General features: G+C 34.1%; 1 protein-coding gene across 10 annotated transcripts in view; it reads right to left on the bottom strand.

The window, feature by feature from the left end:
- Positions 1 to 23,407, bottom strand: part of VPS13B (vacuolar protein sorting 13 homolog B) — an 805,800-nt gene that overhangs the window by 724,806 nt on the left and 57,587 nt on the right. For all 10 annotated transcript variants that reach the window (XM_081258369.1, XM_081258366.1, XM_081258373.1 and 7 more), the window contains 3 exons: positions 13,151 to 13,318; positions 8,882 to 9,063; positions 3,579 to 3,753 (listed from right to left, as the gene is read on the bottom strand). In XM_081258369.1, coding sequence (XP_081114495.1) covers positions 3,579 to 3,753; positions 8,882 to 9,063; positions 13,151 to 13,318 — 525 coding nt within the window. The remainder of the gene's footprint in view (positions 1 to 3,578; positions 3,754 to 8,881; positions 9,064 to 13,150; positions 13,319 to 23,407) is intronic.

Below are 23,407 nucleotides of genomic sequence, written 5' to 3'. Positions count from 1 at the left end.
CAATCAGTAATGAAACCCAAAAAAGGTTTAAAAATAGGCAAATACTTAACATAAACTTTACAAAGGTAGATATATTAATTGTCAATAATCACATGAAAAAAGTTCAAAATAATTGATCAGGGAAGTGCAAATTAAAACCACGAGCTACCAAAACATATCCATCCGAATAGCTAAAAGTAAAAAGGACTGACAACAACAAATGTTGGCAAGTATGTGAAGCAATTGGAACTCTCATACATTGTTGATAGGAATGTAAAATGGCACAACCACTTTGAGAAAACAACCTGGTAGTTTCTTTAAAAAAAAAAATATATATATATATATATGTATATGTGTATATATATATATTACTTAACAAATTCCACTCTTAGGCATTTACCCAAGAGAAAGAATAGCACATGTCTATAAGAGACTTCCAGAAGAATGTCCGGGGCATCTTTATTTATAATAAACAAAACTGGAAATAGTTCAAGCATCCATCAACAGGGGAATGGCTAAATAAACTATGTTATATTCATATGGTACAGTCATACAATGTACCTAGCAATAAAAAGGAAAGAAATACTGATATATACAATAACACAGATGAATCCCCAAAATACAACGCTTTTCAGGCAGTGAAAATACTCTGTATGATACCATAATGATGGATACATTTGTCCAAACCCATAGAATGTACAACAGCAAGAGTGAAATTTAACTACATTATGGACTCTGGGTGATAATGATGTAGGTTCCTCAACTATGACAAATGTATCGCTCTGGAGGGGATGCTGATAATGGGGGAGGCTATGCACATATGAGAGCAGGGGTATATGGGAAATCTCTGTACCTACCCTTCAATTTTGCTGCGAATCTGAAACTGCTCTAAACATTGTCTTAATAAAAAGTTTTTTAAAATTAAAAGTAAAAAACAATATTATGCTTAATGAAAGAATCCTTTCACGAGAGAATTCATACTATATGATTCTATTTATATGAAATTCCAGAATCAGCAAAAACCGATCCACAAGTTTTTAAAGATTCAGAACAGGGTTTTCTTGAGTGGAGTTGGGGTGGGCAGGCAGCTGGAGTGGGGGATGACTGGAAAGAGGCATGAGATAACCTGATGAGATGTTAATGACCCATATGTTGATGGATGTTTTGCATCACACAGGCATACTCATTTCTGAAAACTTCTTAAATAGTATACTTAAGATTTATGCATTTCACCTTGTGAATTTAATCTTCAAAAAAAGAAGAAGAACCATCAATAAATATAAACTCTAGTTAATGATATGCTGCTGAAGTCTAGGGGTGCGATATACTGATGTCCATAACTTACCTTGAAAGGCATCAGAAACTGGTTGAATTGATGGAGAGAAAATGGTGTTAGATGAACAGATATATGATACAGCAAATGTGACAAAATATTAATTGTAGAACCTAGATGATGAGTATGTGGGTGTCCACTGTATAATATTCCTTCAACTTTTCTATATATTTGAAATTTATCATAATACCATGGTGAAAAAAATGAATTGAGCAGCTTCTATATGCTAGGTTTTGTTCTAGGTGTTAGGTAATGAATTGCTAGGACAGGAACAATGTCTAACAGGAATTCGCTGCCTAGTGTGAAATGAAATAAAATGTTTTATATCTACATATACTTATTAATGTTCCCTAAGCTGTTTTTAAGGTGATAAAAATTTTTTATTAAGCTATAATTTAAATATTATAAAATCTGGCCTTTAAAAGTATACCATTCCGTGGTTTTTAGTGTAGTCACAAAGTTGTACAACCATCATCACTATCTAATTTTACAATATTTTCATGTTCTAAGAAACATGAAACTCCAAAAAGAAAACATCTACCCATTAGCAGTCACTCTCCATTCCCTCCTCCCCACAAGCCCAGGTTACTAATCTCCTTTCTGCTTCTACAGAGCTGGCTATCATGGACATATCATATCAATGAAATCATATAACATGCTCCTTTTTGACTGGCTGCTTTCACTTAATGTTTTCAAAGTTTAGCATGTATCAGTATTTCATTTCTTTGTATGGTTGAATAATATTCCAGTGTACAGATACACCACAACTGTTTATCTACTCATCAGCTGATGGACATTTAGGTTATTAAACTTTTTGGTTATTAAGAATAATGCTGCCATGAACATTCACATACAGGTTTTTATGTTAGACATATGACTCTGTCATATAACCCTAGGAATAGAACCCTACCTAGGCTCATGTGGTAACTCTATGTTCAACTTTCTGACAAACCAGATTGTTTTCCATTCCCACCAGCTATACATAAGGGTTCCAGTTTTCCCACATCCTTGCCAACACTTATTATGTGTCTTTTTTATTATAACTACACCGGTTAGTGACTGTGGTTTTGATTTGCATTACCCCTCATGACTAATGATATTGAGCATATTTTCATGTGCTTGTTGGACACCTGTATATCTTTTCTGGATACATGTTTATTCAGGTCTTTTGCCCTTTTTTTAATAAGATTATTTTTTCCTAAGTTTTAAATGCCCTTTTCTAAAGGTTTGAACTATGGAAGTTTATCATCATCTTCTCCAAATTTTTCCTGAGTCTCAGACCCAACACAAGTCAAAGCCGATCATCCCGTGCACCATTTTTCTACTTCAGATCATTCATAACTTTATTAAATCAAACATCTTATCATTCTACCATACATCATGCTTAACTAACTGTTCACATGTCTGTCCAGTCCACTGTATATTAAGATTTTAAGGGAAGAGAATTTGTCTCTATTTTCCCACATTTCTTTATCCCTACATTCTACCACATTCCCAGCAATAATGTCTTACACACAGTAGGCTTTAGTAAAAATATAATGAATTGAATAACTGAAATGAACCCACTAAGTATCTTTCAATGAAGTATATACTTCTTTAAGTAATGCTCCAATTAATTAAGTAGGTATCCTTCAATGAAGCATATAATTAGGTATAATTTTAGTCAATTATAATTACATATAATAATTAAGTATAAATAACTTAATTAGTTATAATAACTCTTGCTGAGACTTTGCAGAAAAATTATCAATATAGTTGTTCCTTGAACAACAAGGCAGTTAGGGGTGCAAGTTGAAAATCCAGATATAACTTTACAGTCAACCCTCCATCATATTCACAGTTCTGCATCTGAGGATTCAACCAACCATGTATCATATAGTACTGTAGTACGTATTTACTGAAAAAAATGTGTGTACAAGTGGACCTTGCACAGTTCAAACCCATGCTGTTCAAGGGTCAACTGTACTATAATTTACTAGGAAATCTTGAGGTTGGACTGCCTTAACTTTTATGTAATGTATATTCCAAACACTTATACCTACTAGAAATATTCAAGTTATTTTTAACATGTAGAAAAAAGAAAGTCAGAATAGTATGCAAAATGTAGGAAAGAAAAAAATTAGTGTCAAACAAGCAAAATAAAATCACCCCATCATATTAGAACACTGCAAAACATAATCTAATGTTGTAGTTTTCGAAGTTTCACAATAGTGAAAACACTTTGTAAAAACAATAGTTATAAAATAAAAGTTTTTGTTATATTTACCTGTAATGTTTCCTAACATATCTTTATTGTGATAGGTAGACTCTTCTGTTTCTCCATCTTTAAAATTTCCTATTTCTCCATAGTAAAGAGCAATCCCAAGTTGCATTATACGGATAAACATAGGCAACTGTTGATCAGTGATAGAAAGTTTCAAACTCTCTACTAAGGTATGAATCTGTATTTTGAAAAAAACAAAAACATCAACAAAAGCATATTCAAAGGGAGTACCATTTAACATAAGTAGAGAAATGTTAAGTCTTAAAATGGAAACCATAGGAGAAACAGTAATGTCCCAACATTTCTAATATTTAGGCCAAAATAATAGCTTAAAATCTTAGGAATTTAAACAGATTTTCTATGATGATCAATACATTTTAGATAGAAACTATATTAAACCAAACTATATAAGTGGAAATAGGAATGATAATGAAAAGATACAGTCACACTGGATTTCCAGATAACTTTTCCCAAAAGTTTTTGTTACCAAAATACCCACCTTATAATGTTAAGAGTACGACAGCACTCCAACAAAAACCATAAAAATCTCTGTCACAACTAAGAAAAAAGTTTCATGTCATTTTAGTAAGACTTTAATCACCCTTTTCAGCTTTATGAACTAAAAAGAATACACACACATCCTAAAAACATGTTAAGTGAGTAAATTACTAACATTATAACTATGTAAGTATGCACATGATAAATAAAATGATTATTGTCAAATATGGAAAACCAAGTGAAAACATGATCAGGAATATTTCTCAAATAAACTTTAAATAAAAGATTTAAACATGGTATAAAATTTATAACATGAATCAATTATAAGAAATAAGATTAATTATTATCAACAGGGCACAAAGCAGTCCAATCTAAGTTCTCCTTATAGAATGAGACATCAATAGAATATAAAGACAGCCTCAGTGTAATGATTTCCTGCTGTTACATAAACATGGAATAAAACCAATTAAGCCATAAAGTCAAGTCTCTTGGAAGGTTTATTTTAACTAACTGGTATCTGAGTGTCTATGAAACATGAAAAAGAAGTAATGGTAATCATCATATTTTTAGGACTAAAGGCACAAAAAAATTGTACTTGAAGGGGAAGACAGCTGTATGAGGAGGTGTAAAATACCATATTCAAATATGACTACAGGTTTCTTAAAACTGACTTAAAAACCATACACTGAATAGACCCTGAAATGGGGGACAGGTTGAGGGGGCAGGCACCGCAGGCCTGCCAAGCTCTTCTTCAATTTGAGATTCCTCTGCCATACCCTTTAAATACCATACAGCACCAACAGCACCGGTGATAAGCTGTCTTAGCAAAACTGGTGTCAACTCTGTGTGTATGTTTGTATGTATGTACCTAAAATACTATACACACCAACATATATATCTTTAATATATATAAGATATTTATACATGTAAATATCTTTAAAATCAATAAGGTTAACCCACAATAGAAAAACTGACAAAGAACCTGCATTAATTTTTCAAAGAGAAAATAATGGCCAGTGAACATATTTTCAAAAATCTAAGTTTGGGCTTCCCTGGTGGCGCAGTGGTTGAGAATTTGCCTGCTAATGCAGGGGACACAGGTTCGAGCCCTGGTCTGGGAGGATCCCACATGCCACGGAGCAACTAGGCCCGTGAGCCACAACTACTGAGCCTGCGCATCTGGAGCCTGTGCTCCTCAACAAGACAGGCCGCGACAGTGAGAGGCCTGCGCCCCGTGATGAAGAGTGGCCCCCACTTCCTACAACTAGAGATAGCCCTCGCACAGAAACGAAGACCCAACACAGCAAAAATAAATAAATTAATTAATTATTAAACTCCTATCCCCAACATCTTCTTTAAAAAAAAAGGAAAAATCTAAGTTTTATAATAATCAAATAAATATTCATTTGTATTATTTCTGCTGAACAGCTTGGCTTTTTTAAAACATGACCAAATTTAAGGATAGCAGGAGTGTAATATAGGCACTCCCTAATGTTCATGAGCATATACACTGGTTAAACCTTTCTGGAAACAATTTTGCAGTACAGATTACAGGCCTTAAAAAAGTTTAAACCCATTAATAAGATATTTGCAATTACAGAAATCTCTCCTAAGGAATTAATCAGAGATGTGGTCAAAGATTTATGTGTAGACTTTCATTCCTCTGAAAAACTGTTAAGAAAAAGTAAATTTTCAAAAACAGGGGAAATGTTAAATAAATTACATACCCTAAGCTCTACATCTCATAGATGATACAATCTCTTAAGACATATTTATTACTCACAAAAGATAGAAAATTACAAAAAGCCCACCCAAAATACAAATAAACTCAAAAGCCACCTGAACATATGTGGGAGCCTTAGACAAATAATTAGGGTGTCTGGAACATTCTGGGAAATTCCCTGTCTTTGAGGTGATCAATGAGGTTAACGATGTCCATTTAATACTTATTTCCAAGCACTAAGAGGTGGAAGAATGATGGGTCTAATTCAAAACAGTAAATCCTACATCACAGTAGTATTAAAAAAAAAAAAACTCAAAATTTAATTTCAGTTAAGCATAATGGTACCTCACACTCAGTGATTACCAAAGTCAAAAACCACCTGTCAACAAGTTCATTTATATTAAGGTACTTTTTAAAATAAAATGTCATGGCTAGTCAGTTTTGAGAAAAACTTATATGCCAACATTAAGTTTTACTCAAGTTCACTTATTTTTACTTTCCTCTAAGTTAGCCACATCCTAGAATGGACAATTAAATCTGTACTAATGATCAATAAGATGTTTTTATATAGTAAGGCTTCCCTATATCCATTACTTGCTTTCAAAATGTATCCTGAATCCACCCTTAACATTCCCCAACTTTACTAGCAGATTCAAGGTCAAAGAAGGAAAGTAAGTCCACTGTCCTGAGAGAGCGACATAATTACTTTTGAATTAATACTTTTCCATGCTTATCTTTGCATAAGAAGCTAATTCAAAAATAGAAGGAAAAAGTAACAGAATTTAAACAATGTGCACTGTATGATGCATAAGGGAAAAAAAAAAAAACATATTCATGACTGAGCACTACCAAAGAAAAATGGGTGGATTTCATATATAAATACAAATTTAAGTACAATAAAGCTACATAAAATAGCAAGTGTTTTATGTTTTAAAAAACATAACGTAAAAATAATAAATAATTTATATAGCCATGCCCAAACAGGCACAGTAGTCAATCCCAGTGTTCGGACTTGGGGCCAGCTTTTCCATTATAGTACAAAAGCCTGTAATTCAATAATAAAAATTCATTCCACATTAAAACTTAGTTAACAAGATCACAAGTCACTGTGTGAATTCTTCTTCAAAGACAGATAAATAGGTAGACAGACAGACAAGAGGTACAGAAAACTGTTATGCAATAAAAGAACACAAGATTTACACTTAGAGAATAACCATACACATTAAAAATATTTACCAGTACCCTGGAGAACAAAATGAAGCAACTGAAAAAGGATTAATCTCCAAAATATACAAGTAGCTCATGCAGCTCAATATCAAAAAAACAAACAACACAATCCAAAAATGGGCAGAAGATCTAAGTAGACATTTCTCCAAAGATATACAGATTGCCAACAAACACATGAAAGAATGCTCAACATCATTAATCATTAGAGAAACGCAAATCAAAACTATAATGAGATATCATCTCACACAGGTCACAATGGCCATCATCAAAAAATGTACAAACAAGGGCTTCCCTGGTGGCACAGTGGTTGAGAGTCTGCCTGCCGATGCAGGGGACACGGGTTCGTGCCCCGTCTGGGAAGATCCCACATGCCGTGGAGCAGCTAGGCCCGTGAGCCATGGCTGCTGAGCCTGCGCGTCCGGAGCCTGTGCTCCGCAATGGGAGAGGCCACAACAGTGAGAGGCCCGTGTACCACAAAAAAAAATGTACAAACAATAAATGCTGGAGAGGGTGTGGAGAAAAGGGAACCCTCATACACTGTTGGTGGGAATGTAAATTGATACGGCCACTATGGAGAACAGTATGGAGGTTCCTTAAAAAACTAAAAATAGAACTACCATACGACCCAGCAATCCCACTACTGGGCATATACCCTGAGAAAACCATAATTCAAAAAGAGTCATGTACCAAAATGTTCATTGCAGCTCTATTTACAATAGCCAGGACATGGAAGCAACCTAAGTGTCCATCAACAGATGAATGGATAAAGAAGATGTGGCACATATATACAATGGAATATTCCTCAGCCATAAAAAGAAATGAAACTGAGTTATTTGTACTGAGGTGGATGGACCTAGAGTCTGTCATACAGAGTGAAGTAAGTCAGAAAGAGAAAAACAAATACCATATGCTAACATATATATGGAATCTAAAAAAAAAAAAAAAAGTGGTCATGTAGAACCTAGGGGCAAGACAGGAATAAAGACGCAGACCTACTAGAGAAAGGACTTGAGGATATGGGGAGGGGGAAGGGTAAGCTGGGACAAAGTGAGAGAGTGGTAGTGTACATATGGACATATATACACTACTAAATGTAAAACAGCTAGTGGGAAGCAGTTGCATAGCACAGGGAGATCAGCTAGAAGGGTGGCATGGGGTGGGGGAGGGAGGGAGACCAAGAGGGAAGAGATATGGGGATATATGTATAACTGATTCACTTTGTTATAAAGCAGAAACTAATACACCATTGGAAAGCAATTATACACCAATAAAAACGTTAAATAAATAAATAAATAAATAAAAGCTCGTCTAAAAACAAAAAGAAAGACATTACTGAAAAATTCCCATTGACATAAAATTGTAATTACATTTTGAAACGACAAATAAAAAGCTAAAATTTCCTAAACCAATAAACTAAGATATTAGGTAAGCAAATTTAAGTCTTGTAAAGTTACCTAAGAAAGATATGGGTCAATACTATTGCTATCACATAAACAATTTATAAGGATTGAAATAAAGATTGATCTTCAGTCCAACATGGATATAAATACACTTTTTGATATGATGTCTTCTATCTACTTGAAGAGAAAAACACTAATCAGGTGGACAAACTAAAAAAGAAACTACAGTCACAAAAGAAAAAGGTGTCCCCAAAATACCTCTATTAGAACACACAATACAAAAAGTTATAATATGTAACAAATAACATAAAAGTTATAAATAAAACATTTTTACAAAAAATAATGGTTTATATATTTATTAAGTTAATTTCTTCTTTGCTTTTTAATAATAATTAGCATGCATGAAAGTCAATAAGGTAGAAACATGCAACTCAACTATTAGAAAAAGAAACACCTACTTTAATAACAGATGGCATCTTGGAATTTAGGTTATCATATGTAAAATGCAGACGTGTTCTGAAGGAACATTTGTACAATAAAGGATCCTGGTAAAATTCTATTTTACCACTAGCATTTCGTTTATCAAGGCAAACTGTACAGTCGGAAAAATTGATAACCTTTCTCAGCACCAGATCAGTTGCTAAAAAGGAAAGAAAAACATTTTAAGTAAAAAGGAAAGTTAGAGGAAAAAAAGTCAATTATTTATTAGTATAATAGTAATAAAAATAATAGCAGAAATAAGATTAATAGCACATTTAATACATGATGTCAGAACCTATAAAAGAACTTTTCATTTACTATATCATTTAAATCTTCCAACAACCTTAGGCACAATAATCCCCATTTTATGTACAAAGAATCAAATAGAGCCTAAAGAAACGACGCAGCTTGCCCCCAATTTGCTTGACACCTAACTACAAATTTAAGACAAACTTTTTGAAAAATTTTGCTACATTTCACTATCTGCAATGTAATATTAAATAACAATAATAAAATAAAATTCTTGAAAAACCATATTAAAAAAATATTTTGAGTAACAGGGCTTCCCTGGTGGTGCAGTGGTTGAGAGTCCGCCTGCCGATGCAGGGGACACGGGTTCGTGCCCTGGTCCGGGAAGATCCCACATGCTGCAGAGCAGCTGGACCCGTGAGTCATGGCTGCTGAGCCTGCGCGTCCGGAGCCTGTGCTCCACAACGGGAGAGGCCACAACAGTGAGAGGCCCGCGTACCGCAAAAAAATTTTAAAAATTAAAAAAATTAAAAATATATATATATATTTTGAGTAACAGTCGCTCATTTAACATTTATTTTACACTGAAAAACTTACTGCTACTCTCAAAAACTGCACTCTTCAGTATGGTAGCCACCATCAATACGGTGTTATTTAAATTTACCTATGAATTAACTAAAATTATGTAAAACTAAAATTTCAGGTCCTTGGTTACATTAGCCACATTTCATGTACTCAAAAGCCACATACAGTTAGTGGCTAGGGTACTGGACAGTAAAAAATAAAACATTTCCATCATCACAGAATATTCTGGTGGCCAGCACGCCTCTAAATAATAACTAATGAAGAAATTACAAAATTACCAGTAATGGTATAAAGTTTGTTTTCAAGGGAATAAAAATGGAAACAATTGCTGGTAAAGTATCAAACTAGAAAATAAAACCTTTAGCAAATTTATTCCTAACTAATAAGCAATTCCTAGGTGAACATTAGGCCCAAATCTACTTGGTCAGTGACTTTCAGCTAGCAACTATCCACATGCTATGGCCATGAGAATCTTCAAAACAATAAACTATACTTTCTATTTCTGAGTATATCCTGGCAACCTCTAATTAATTCAACATTTAATTTTCTTCTCTTTTTTTGGATTTAAGTTTTTAAGAAGTATAAAGAGTATGCACATGTATGAAAACAGTAAAGTTTTATTCAGCCAATAAATTTCAAATTTGTCTGTTAGTTGAAAAAAAACACAAACTTACCATATAATTTCATTTTACATAGTATATAAATGATTTAGTTACTGTTATTATATACATGTACATAAATTAAAGAAATGAAAGAAATTATCATAATAGGATAAGAAATGAAAGAAACCAGCTAGATGCTTCCTTCCCTCTCTTTATAATAATTATAATTCACTGAGTATTTGCTATTAGACACTACATTAAATCTTTTACATCCATTATCTCTTATAATATTTATATGGCTCTGTTTAAAAGCTGTGGAACAAAGGCACAGTAAGGGTAAATAATCTGTAATGTTAGACAGTTTATAAAGAGCAGAGGTGTAATTCAAACTCTGACAACCTTACTCCAGAGCATATGTTCTTATCCATTATGGTATAAGAATATAAAGTGATCATATTTCAAGAATATCCTAGAAAATTTTTCACTGAGAGAGGAAATTACTAAGCTTTGAAAAATATTTTTCTTAAACACGAATATAACAGGAACTATCTTAAAGATACAAAATGAATTGTGGTTCTGGTACTTACTTTACATAACATACTACAATTTAATCTATAAAATGAGGATAATAACTATGTCTATCTAACAAGCACTGTGGAAAATGATTCTGCATTATTTTGAAAATGTGAATATTTGCATATCCTCCAAACTAACAAACCCACTCCTAAATACTATGTATGTCCTAAAGAAATGCTTACATGTACGCATAATGTTTTCAAGATTCATCCATGTTTTAGCATGTATCAGGACTTCATTCCTTTTTACAGCACTTTTTTAAAGCAATTAAATGATAAAATTTAATACAGCAGTTAACTCTAGGAGGAAGCAAGGGAATAGGACAGGGAAAAATACATTGGAAGGGGCAAACTGTTAATGTTCTAGTTACTTAAAGGGTAAGCGTTAATTATATTGTGTTATAACAAGTGTCTGTTACATAAATCCTTTTAAGTACCAAATGTTGCATTAAAAATTAATAAAAGGGAAACAGTATCTACCTCAGAAGCTAAAGGATTCAAACAAGATAATTAACTAAAAAAGAACAACAAAAACAAAAAACATAAACAGCACCAGGCACAGCAGTTAAAAGCACTCACTCAATAAATGGAAAATACTCTTTGCTGTCTTTACCACCACCATCATCATGAGCTTTCATGTGGTATCATACTTGACTCTCATAAATACACTGGTAGGTTGGCAGTAATGATAATTCACATTTACAAATGACTTACCCAAGGTTGCACTAGGTTAGTGCTGGAGGGAAGATTTGAACCAAGATCCCCTAACTCCCAATCCAAGACTCTTTCTAATTCATTATAAATAACTTCCCAGAGTAATATTTGCTTTACGTCTATGTAAAAACTATAAATGACATTTCTTCCCCTAAAATGTCAACTCATTTATTCAATCCTGCATCATCCAGTTGTTTGTTTTCTATTTTTCATTACTTTTTATTTTGGCATTTTAACCAAATATTTCTTTCCACAGAAGATAAGAAGGAGGCATTGAAAATGTCTCAGAAACAAAGTTTGGGCCTTTGCATATGCTCTTATTTATGCCTCACAACAGAGCTGCAAGATCAGGATTATTCTTCATTATTAAAATGTGAAGGCCAAACATTAAAGAACATACAAAAACAAAACTATATTCCAGTTCTTCTAGTTCCTATTTGTATGCCCTAACAAGACAAGTTAAGTAACCCTGAGACTCAATTTCACTTTGCTTTCTTGTAACTAGGACTTAAAATAAGTAAATGAATATATGACTAAACGAATGAGAAAGGATATCACTTTATGGAATTGTAATGAGAATCTGAGAAAATGAATTTAAATAATAATAATAGCAGTTCATTTTCTGAGTGCTGACTACGTTAAGACACTTTTATGCTATGGTATATATGTGAGGAAACTAAGAAACAGTGAAGTGAAGTAACTCACCCAAGGTCATACATCTCTATGAAATTGGGAGAGCCAGGGTTCAAACTCAGGTAGTCTAACTTTAGTGCCAGCACCTTTAACAATTATGTACAATGGCAAGTCACAAATAAAAGGTGTTCACAATAGTCTCCTTACTATATTTTCCAAAAATACCCACTGCTTACCCTATCAGAACATGTATCAACAAGTGTTGTGCCTTACTTAACTATTATGTCTTCTGACAAAACTAAGAAGCAGCACTATTTTTTTCAGAGCTCTAATTTCAAGGCTTGACACAGTGTCTACCTTCCATGTAGAACATAATAAATAAAATAATAATAAATATTTGGTAGTTATTAAATTATATTATTACTTAATAGTTCTTTTAATATAAGCAGAAGGAGAATGCAGCACATAATAAAGGAGGCTTTGGGATTATCCAAAAATCCCAAATATGCTCTGTAGTACACAAACCTAAAACATAAATCAGTCAGATACACTGTTTTGCCATTACTGAACTATGCAAAAGCAACATGTCCCCTTTCCTCTTTCACAAAGATTCAAAATTTTAACTAAGTGTTATTTAATTTTTATTCCTTCAACCCATAGCATTGTAAAATACTATATATAATATTTGAAGCAAGAAAGTAACCAGTAAGAAAGAATAAAAATTAATATAATTGTATGCTAAATTTTACATATGTGCATTTTTCCAGGCTGAAGGCATAAAGCTTTCATTAGACTTATCCAGGAGCCTGGTGGCCCAAAAAAAGGTGTAGAATGCAAGATAACTGTTTCAACAATAGAAAAAGCTATACTCTTCTTGACGTTTACTCACCAGAAATATCCATGAATGCACGATCCCACAATTCACCTACTGTATAGCATTCTGCAGAAGTGATGTTGACTGAAAGAACAATATCATCTTCAACATATTTTAGTATGAGATTATTTATGACAATATTTACGTTATTTACAACTCGTCTAATCAGACTCTGCACATAACCTATAAAATAGGGGAAAAAAGAATCCAATTAGAAGTTAAATCAATAAATAATTATTCTTAAAATGTTACTAAACAATACATGTGAAAGATGGGTATCATTTATCATATTTTGCAAAGATGAAACTAACATTCAGATAAGTAAACAGGCTTGCCAAAGAGACACAGCTAATAAGTAGCAGATCCACCCCAACAAAAACCACTATAAAGAAGTTCTATATCATGAACTTTCACATACTAAGAGAAACCATAGAAGCCATACCTTTTAACAACATAATTCTAGATCCCATTCAAAGATTATCCTAATCTACAAGTACTTTGTGTGATTTCTGCCTGTTTTATTTTCCCAAATGAAACAATGTTACTATATACTGATTATACAATACATAAGAGGAAGAAGAGTTTCTTTAAGGTTCTTTTTTCAGCTACCGTCTTCTCTTCCTACTTTAAATACCCATAAAGACATTCAAAAACAAGGCCTGGAGGAAGAAAGATAGAAGAAACAAGACCATCATAACGGATTCAATGATTTCCACTTACTAATGTATAATACTGAAACACAGAAGGGGGGAGAACATGACTGAGGAAGAAAACATAGAAAGTATTAAAGAAAGAGGGGAAAAAGAACACAATGAAGAAGACAAAAGAGAAGAGTAGGGAAAGAAAGAAAACAGATAAAGCATGATGCGAATTCAAATTCTCAGAAGTTTCTCACACAATAAATGTGTATATAGATATATTATTGAGGAATATAATTGAAAATATAAGTGAAACTAAACCTAAACAGCATTTAAAAAGACAAACAAGAAAAAGATTAAAAACTTTATTCAAATGCATTTTCCACTATAAAACCTATGTAAAAACTAATTAAAATTTTAGCTATTTCATGAAATAACTATCTGCTTGTATTCTTTTTTTTTTTTTTTTTTGCAGTACGTGGGCCTCTCACTGTTGTGGCCTCTCCCATTGCAGAGCACAGGCTCCGGACGCGCAGGCTCAGCGGCCATGGTTCACAGGCCCAGCCGCTCCGCGGCATGTGGGGTCTTCCCGGACCGGGGCACGAACCCGTGTCCCCTGCATCGGCAGGCAGACTCCCAACCACTGCGCCACCAGGGAAGACCCTGCTTGTATTCTTTAAACCAGAACTTTACTGACAAAATAGAATCAACTTCTGTCAGCAATTGACATTGTTAACACCTACACTGAAGCCTGCTAGAAGAAAGCTTACTTAAATTTATTCAACCGCAAATGCTTGCAAAAACCAACTCCTTCATTCATTACCAATGGATACAAATAGAAAAGAAATGCAGAATGACTAAGTTCAAGTTTTTCTCATATTAGCAGCTTTTAGAGTGCCAATTATCATATGCTATAAAATTAACATACAAAATATCAATAAATTTAGGGAACAAATATTTTACGAGAGCAGATGCTAAAATGATGCTTAACAAATTACACTTCCAAAAGAAATTTTAAGTATCAAAATGTTCAACCTTAAAATGTATATTTCCCCCATGCTATCACTACTCAAGAGAGATGTTAAAAATGAACAGTTTCGGGCTTCCCTGGTGGTGCAGTGGTTTAGAGTCCGCCTGCTGATGCAGGGGACACGGGTTCGTGCCCCGGTCCGGGAAGATCCCACGGAGCGGCTGGGCCCGTGAGCCATGCCCCTGAGCCTGCACATCCGGAGCCTGTGCTCCGTAGTGGGAGAGGCCACAACAGTGAGAGGCCCGCGTACGGCAAAAAAAAAAAAAAAAAAAAGAGCAGATCTAAGAGCTCTCATCACTCCATATTTGGAGACTCCCTAGGAATATATCTCTTCAAGTGAAATAACAGCAATTCAGGTCTATTCCACAAGCATCTGAAAACGCAAGGTCACTCTGGGGATAAGAACCTCTAAGACGTCATATTAGATGGCTCTAAAACAACAGCCTCCTGCTAGTCAACCTTTCCAGAAATTCTTATCATTATCCAACTCTCTCCCACCCACAAACCCCATTCCTCCAAACACATACATCTAATGCCCACAGGGCCAGAAAAAACACTATGAATTTTCACTGACTTTGCTCATGATCTTCCCTCTGTGTAGAACACTTTGTCCATTCTCCCATATTGTTCAGGCCCAGGATGAATGTCCTCTGCCCTATATCCTCTTCTTCAATGTCCCTCACCCTACACATCAACATTAAGGAGACTGTATCACTTTTCTTGGGCTTATGTTACCTCATAAGCATATCATTTGTATATGTTTATGTATAATTACCTTCTCTGTTAAACTATGAAATCCTAGAGAGCAAAGATTATATTTTATTTATCTGATATGATTAAATTAAATAGTGTGTGGCAAATACTTGGGTTACAAACAGACAGTACTTGCAATCAGTTTATCCTAACATGGTCACTAGGAAGCCAAGTTGCTCAAAAACAGAGATTCCATGGTTGATGACTTGGTTACAGCACCTAAAAACTTCCTCATCAAATTTTTGGTGTAAAATATTTCGGGGGGTTATGCAGCATAATATAGGCAACTTATAGTTAAAGGAAAACTTAGTTCCCTCTAATGTTCTTGCCTTTCTTGTAAGGTTGAAATTATTTCAAAACAAAACTTATTTGGAAGGTTAAGAATAAGGATTCCTTATTGGTAATGCAGTAGAGAGGTTCTATAATACAAGAATATTTTTTTAATCCATCAGCTTTAGTAACTAAAAGATAACTTAGGGCAGTTACTGTAGGAGCTAAGGAAAATAGCTGTGAGTTGAAGATACTTATTACCAGTATTATTACTTAAGACAGAGAAGTTCTAAACAACTAAGGAAGGGTAAAAAAGAGAAATAAGTGTAAGTACTGACAAGAAGAACACAAAATCACCATTACATGAAGATGACTGTTTTTTATATAGAAAATCCAAAAGATATAACTGAAAAATACTGAATATCGATCAGCTAACAAAATATAAAAATTTGCTAGTCTTCATAACGAAATGAAAAGAGAATGGTTTAAAAAAATGATAATTCCTGCTAGCAATAAAAGATATGATAGCATTTTCCATCCATAAAAGTTTCAAAGAAATATTTTTTGATAATAAAAAACAGCATTGGACCAAAAATGTGCTTGTTAGAAAATATTGTTAACAAAATTTTTCACAGGGAATAATTTGTTTACACATGCCAAAACCTTAAAATTACTCACAAATTTTGATTTTATAGTTGATAATTTCTCCTAAGGAAATAAACAGAGGTGTGTGCAAAGATTTACCTACCAGTATGTTTGTTAAAGCATTTTAGAAAACAGAAAATGAAAAATAACCTAAATAACAAAAAAAAGGGACTGATTAAACAAACTATGGAACAATTACACAATGTAATACATGCCAATGATTAAAATAACGTTGTGAAAATATTAATGTCCTTGAAACATGTTCCTAATGTTAAAAAACACAAATTACAAAAATAAATGTATATGTATATGTGCACACACACACACATAAACAAAAGTCTCTAAAAGGTTGTACATCAAAATGTTAACAGGTTGCATGTTCTGGGTAAGATAAAGTAAGCACATTCCACTCTTTCTCACTGAAGGTAGCCAGAAAACCTGGAAAGAAAGTATGGAGCAGCTATTTCAGGACACTGAAAAGTAAACAGTAAGCATGAGAGGGGAAACAGAAGAATGAAAATCAGAGCTTACAAAGACAAAACAAATAATAAAATGGTAGAAGTAAATTCAAACACATCGGTAATTATTCTAATTTAATTGTATTGTGGCCAGAGAGGATGGTCTTTATGATAATGATTCTTTGAAATTTGTCAAGAATTCCTTTTTGATCAACTCTTTTTCAATGTCTATACATATCCAATGTGTGCATCAAAAGAATGTACACTGTCTTATCTGCTGGGTGCAGAGTTTTACATGTATCTATAAAGCAATCTTGTTAATTGTGCTATTCAAAGACCCAGTTTGGGTATTTTTTTTTTGTCTGCTTGATTATTACATTTCAAAGATAGGCTGTTAGGTACATACAAAGCCATCATATATTTTTTGGAGAACAGTGCCTTTTACTATAATTCAGCATCTATTATATACGTCCATCAATGCTTTTGCCTTAAGTTTTATTTTGCCTGATCTTTATGTTATTTTTGGATAGTGCTTTTCTACTATACCATTTTCCATCCCTTCATTTTCAATTTTTCTTACCTCTCCATTTTACCTCTGTATTTTAGAAGCCACATACACCTGAACATAACCACTCCTTTCTTTTAGTATCCCAAAAATATTAGTTGTGCCTCCTTAGAGCTCCTCTTTGCTTTGGTTTTGCACTGTAGTTAGTAGTTTACAAAATCTCCTATACTAAGCCATTAATTCTCTAAGGGCAAAAATAGCCTTCAACTAGCTACTCCAGCATACAGCAATAAAGATTTGGGGAACTGAACAGCCTGCTTCCACTAAGCAATGTTTTGAAACTCAATCTAATTAGAATGAAATAAAAGCTCTCCAGTTATCACTTTTTCTGTTATAAACAAAATATAGATTGAAGGTTAGATAGATTAATATCTATCTAGATAGATTGAAGGTTATTGACAAAAGCATAACATACTTTTAAAATGATCAATATATTAAGGAGAAAGAACACCTGTATGGCAGAAATGGCTAGCTATCCATCAATATTTTGTGCTTCCCCTTCCAGAATGTAGAATTGTTTCTGAGATACGACTTCTAAGATATACATAATGTCCACGAAGATAGTTTTCCTCAATGAAATTTGAGAAGGATATGTATCACTTCCAACCTGGGGGTAGTAAGAAGTTGATAGGTCTTCTCCAGATTCTCCACTTAAAAAGGCTGAAAGCAGGTCTGCAGACCTACTAGAGAATGGACTTGAGGATACGGGGAGGGGGAAGGGTAAGCTGGGACAAAGTGAGAGAGTGGCATGGACATATATACACTACGAAATGTAAAATAGATAGCTAGTGAGAAGCAGCCACATAGCACAGGGAGATCAGCTCCGTGCTTTGTGACCACCTAGAGGGGTGGGATAGGGAGGGTGGGAGGGAGGGATATGCAAGAGGGAAGAGATATGGGGACATATGTATATGTATATAACTGATTCACTTTGTTACAAAGCAGAAACTGACACACCATTGTAAAGCAATTATACTCTAATAAAGATGTTTAAAAAAAAAAGAAAAAAAGGCTGAAAGCAGTATAATTCAAAGCCTGGGTAGGGCATAGCAGAGCCTCAAGATAAAAGGAACCTGGGCTTCTGACAGAATACATAAAGAAAACAAACACTTTTGTCGTGCTAATCCCCTGAAATTTAGAAGTTAAGGTGTCCACCATGTAATATTAACTTAACTTACACATCTGGTCATTTTTTTTTTAAGTTTTTCCTGAAAATGTTAATGGAAAATGTTAAAAACAGTAAAAGCATAAAAATAGAAGAGGTAAAATAAGCTCTGAATTTCTTTTTCATTTACAACAAGGTTCTCTCTATTCTCAGATGTTCCAGAAAGGAACAGTGATTAGATAGCTTAAATTGCTGAGCTTCCCCACAGGCAAGTAGACAAGAAATGATTGTGCTATCTTCTATAAAATACATTGCCATTTTTGGCCCAGGCTCTCAAAGAGCTGATATATTACAAATATTCTTAAATTATCTGATACTCTCTCCAACTATTATTAAACTCCCTTCAAGAGATATTTTTCAGAAAACCAAGCCCTAACAGCCTAAGGTGGCAAGCATTAAGCAAACACACACACACACACACCCCTTCCATTTCATATTCAATATTTTCTGCAGAAAACAAAATCTTGACTAAATGACTACTAATTTAATAATATATACCTCATGTATACCACAGGTATTGTAAAGTATAATAAGGTATTCCTCATCTATACCAAAATATCTAAGTTTCCAATTTCTCATCCACAAAATGTAAGCTAGATCACAGGCTTAGCTGGGGCCTATAGGTAGACTTCAGTGAGTATGTGAATACCCCACAGTCACATGCAAATTTTAAATGTGCCTATGTGGGTGTATAACTTTTTCAACAGATTTTCAAGCATCTATGTCCCAAAAAAGATAGACTGCTAAACCAGAAAAATCAGAAGTAGCTTCTTATTCTACATTTCAATGACTCTATGATTCTGATTATCGATCTCTGAAAACCCCGTGTGATTTTATGCAGTTCAGCTTTTATGCAGTGCAGTAAATACATAAATGGCTATTATGAACCAGACATTGTATCAGATCGGAGCTGGCCAAATCAGGCTGTGCCATCTGTTGTTATAAATAAAGTTTTATTGGAACATAGTCACAAACATTAGTTTATTTATGGTTTATGGCTGATTTCACAGTACATCAAAAAATGAAAGAGCTGTAACAGAAAATATATGGCTTGCAAAGCCTAAAATATTTAATAACTGGCCCTTTACAGAAAATATTTCCTAACCTCCATGCTAGATGATGAAGATCAAAGATGTCTAGGTCACAACTTCAGACCCAGTGGGCAACATAATTTTTAATTTATCTATACCCTAAATATTTCCATTGCACCCTGTGTGTGTGTACATACATATATTGGGTTGGCCAAAATCTTTGACTGGTGTTTTCCGTAAGATGACTCTAGTAGTGCTTAGTTGTCTTTAACTTCATTTGAAACAATTTTGTTAAGACTGTATTGTGACAGCTGTCATATCAGCGTGCATTTAAAAAAAAATCAACATTGATGAATTTTTGTGTAGCCATTTTAATACTGAACATGGAAGGAAAAGCAACATTTTTGGCATATTATGCTCTATTATTTCAAGAAAGGTAAAAACACAACTGAAACACAAAAAAAGATTTTTGCGGTGTATGGAGAAGATGCTGTGACTGATAGCACATGTCAGAAGTGGTTTACGAAGTTTTGTGCTGTAGATTTCTCGCTGGACCATGCTCCACGGTCAGATAGACCAGTTGAAGTTGATAACAATCAAATAGAGACATTAATTGAGAACAATCAATGTTATACCATGTGAAGATAGCCAACATACTCAAAACACCCAAATCAACCACGTAAAATCATTTGCACCAGCTTGGTTATGTAAATTGCTCTGATGTTTGGGTTCCACGTAAGTTAACCAAAAAAAAACCTTTTTTTTTTCTTTTTTAAATTTTTGAACTTTATTTTTTTTATACAGCAGGTTCTTATTAGTCATCCATTTTACACACATCAGTGTATACATGTCAACCCCAATCGCCCAATTCATCACACCACCACCACCACACCACCACAGCTTTCCCCCCTTGGTGTCCATACATGTGTTCTCTACATCTGTGTCTCAACTTCTGCCCAGCAAACTGGTTCATCTGTACCATTTTTCTAGGGTCCACATATATGCATTGATATACGATATTTGTGTTTCTCTTTCTGACTTACTTCACTCTGTATGACAGTCTCTAGATCCATCCACGTCTCAACAAATGACCCAATTTCGTTCCTTTCTATGCCTGAGTAATATTCCATTGTATATATGTACCACATCTTCTTTATCTATTTATCTGTCAACGGGCATTTAGGTTGTTTCCATGACTTGGTTATTATAAATAGTGCTGCAATGAACACTGGGGTGAATGTCTTTTTGAATTATGGTTTTCTCTAGGTATATGCCCAGTAGTGGGATTGCTGGATCATATGGTAATTCTATTTTTACATTTTTAAGGAACCTCCATACTATTCTCCATACTGGCTTTATCAATTTACATTCCCACCAACAGTGCAAGAGGGTTCCCTTTACTCCACAACCTCTCCAACACTTATTGTTTGTAGATTTTCTGATGATGCCCATTCTAAACGGTGTGAGGTGACACCTCATTGTAGTTTTGATTTTCATTTCTCTAATAATTAGTGATGGTGAGCAAATTATCATGTGCTTCTTGGACATCTGTATGTCTTCTTCGGAGAAATGTCTACTTAGGTCTTCTGCCCATTTGTGGATTCGGTTGTTTGTTTTTTCAAAATTGAGCTGCATGAGCTGTTTATATATTTTGGAGAATAATCCTTTGTCCATTGATTTGCTTGCAAATATTTTCTCCATTCTGAGGGTTGTCTTTTTGTCTTCTTTATGGTTTCCTTTGATGTGCAAAAGCTTTGAAGTTTCATTAGGTCCCACTGTGTATTTTTGTTTTCATTTTCATTACTCTAGGAGGTAGATCAAAAAACATCCTCCTGTGATTTATGTCAAAGAGTGTTCTTCCTATGTTTTCCCCTAAGAGTTTTATAGTGTCTGGTCTTACATTTAGGTCTCTAATCCATTTTCAGTTTATTTTTGTGTATGGTGTTAGGGAGTGTTCTAATTTCATTCTTTTACATGTAGCTGTCTAGTTTTCCCAGCACCACTTATTGAAGAGGCTGTCTTTTCTCCATTGTATATCCCACCTCCTTTGTCATAGATTAGTTGACCATAGGTGCGTGGGTTTATCTCTGGGCTTTCTATCTTGTTCCATTGATCTATGTTTCTGTTTTTGTGCCAGTTCTATACTGCCTTGATTACTGTAGCTTTGTAGTATAGTCTGAAATCAGGGAGTCTGATTTCTCCATCTGTTTTTTTATCTCAAGACTGCTTTGGCTATTCAGGGTCTTTTGTGTCTCCACACAATTTTTAAGATTTTTTGTTCTAGTTCCATAAAAAATGCCACTGGCAACTTGATAGGGATTGTATTGAATCTGTAGATTGCTTTGGATAGTATAGTCATTTTTCACAATATTGATTCTTCCAATCCAAGAACATGGTATATCTCTCCATCTGTTGCTATCATCTTTAATTTCTTTCATCAGTGTCTTATAGTTTTCTGCATACAGGTCTCTTGTCTCCCTAGGTAGCTGTACTCCTAGGTATTTTTTTCTTTTTGTTGCAATGGTAAATGGGAGTGTTTCCTTAATTTCTCTTTCAGATTTTTCATCATTAGTGTATAGGAATGCAAGAGATTTCTGTGCATTAATGCTGTATCCTGCAACTTTACCAAATTCATTGATTAGCTCTAGTAGTTTTCTGGTGACATCTTTAGGATTCTCTATGTATAGTATCATGTCATCTGCAAACAGTGACAGCTTTACTTCTTCTTTTCCAATTTGTATTCCTTTTATTTCTTTTTCTCCTCTGATTGCCATGGCTAGGACTTCCAAAACTATGTTGAATAATAGTGGTGAGAGTGGACATCCTTGTCTTCTTCCTGATCTTAGAGGAAATGCTTTCAGTTTTTCACCACTGAGAACGATGTTTGCTGTGGGTTTGTCGTATATTGCCTTTATTAGGTTGAGTTAGGTTCCCTCTATGCCCACCTTCTGGAGAGTTTTTATCATAAATGGGTGTTGAATTTTGTCAAAAGCTTTTTCTACATCTACTGATATAATCATATAGTTTTTATTTTTCAATTTGTTAATATGGTGTATCACATTGATTGATTTATGTATATTGAAGAATCCTTGCACCCCTTGGATAAATCCCACTTGATCATGGTTTATGATACTTTTAACGTGGTGTTGGATTCTGTTTGCTAGTATTTTGTTGAGGACTTTTGCATCTATATTCATCAGTGATATTGGTCTGTAATTTTCTTTTCTGGTAGTATCTTTGTCTGGTTTTGGTATCAGGGTGATGGTGGCCTCATAAAATGAGTTTGGGAGTGTTGCTTCCTCTGCAATTTTTTGGACGAGTTTGAGAAGGATGGGTGTTAGCTCTTCTCTAAATGTTTGATAGAATTCACCTGTGAAACCATCTGGTCCTGGACTTTTGTTTGTTGGAAGATTTTTAAACACAGTTTCAAGGTCATTACTCGTAGTTGGTCTGTTCATATTTTCTATTGCTTCCTGGTTCAGTCTTGGAAGGTTATACCTTTCTAAGAATTTATCCATTTCTTCCAGGTTGTCCACTTTATTCGTACAGAGTTGCCTGTAGTCTCTTAGGATGCTTTGTATTTCTGTGGTGTCTGTTGTAACTTCTCCTTTTTCATTTCTCATTTTACTGATTTGAGTCCTCTCCTTCTTTTTCTTGATCAGTCTGGCTAATGGTTTTTTTTTTTAACATCTTTATTGGAGTATAATTGCTTTACAA

The sequence above is a fragment of the Mesoplodon bidens genome (assembly GCF_964165515.1).
Source record: "Mesoplodon bidens genome assembly, chromosome: 16".
Taxonomy (NCBI): Eukaryota; Metazoa; Chordata; class Mammalia; order Artiodactyla; family Ziphiidae; genus Mesoplodon; species Mesoplodon bidens.
This window is presented reverse-complemented; position numbering and strand designations above follow the sequence as displayed.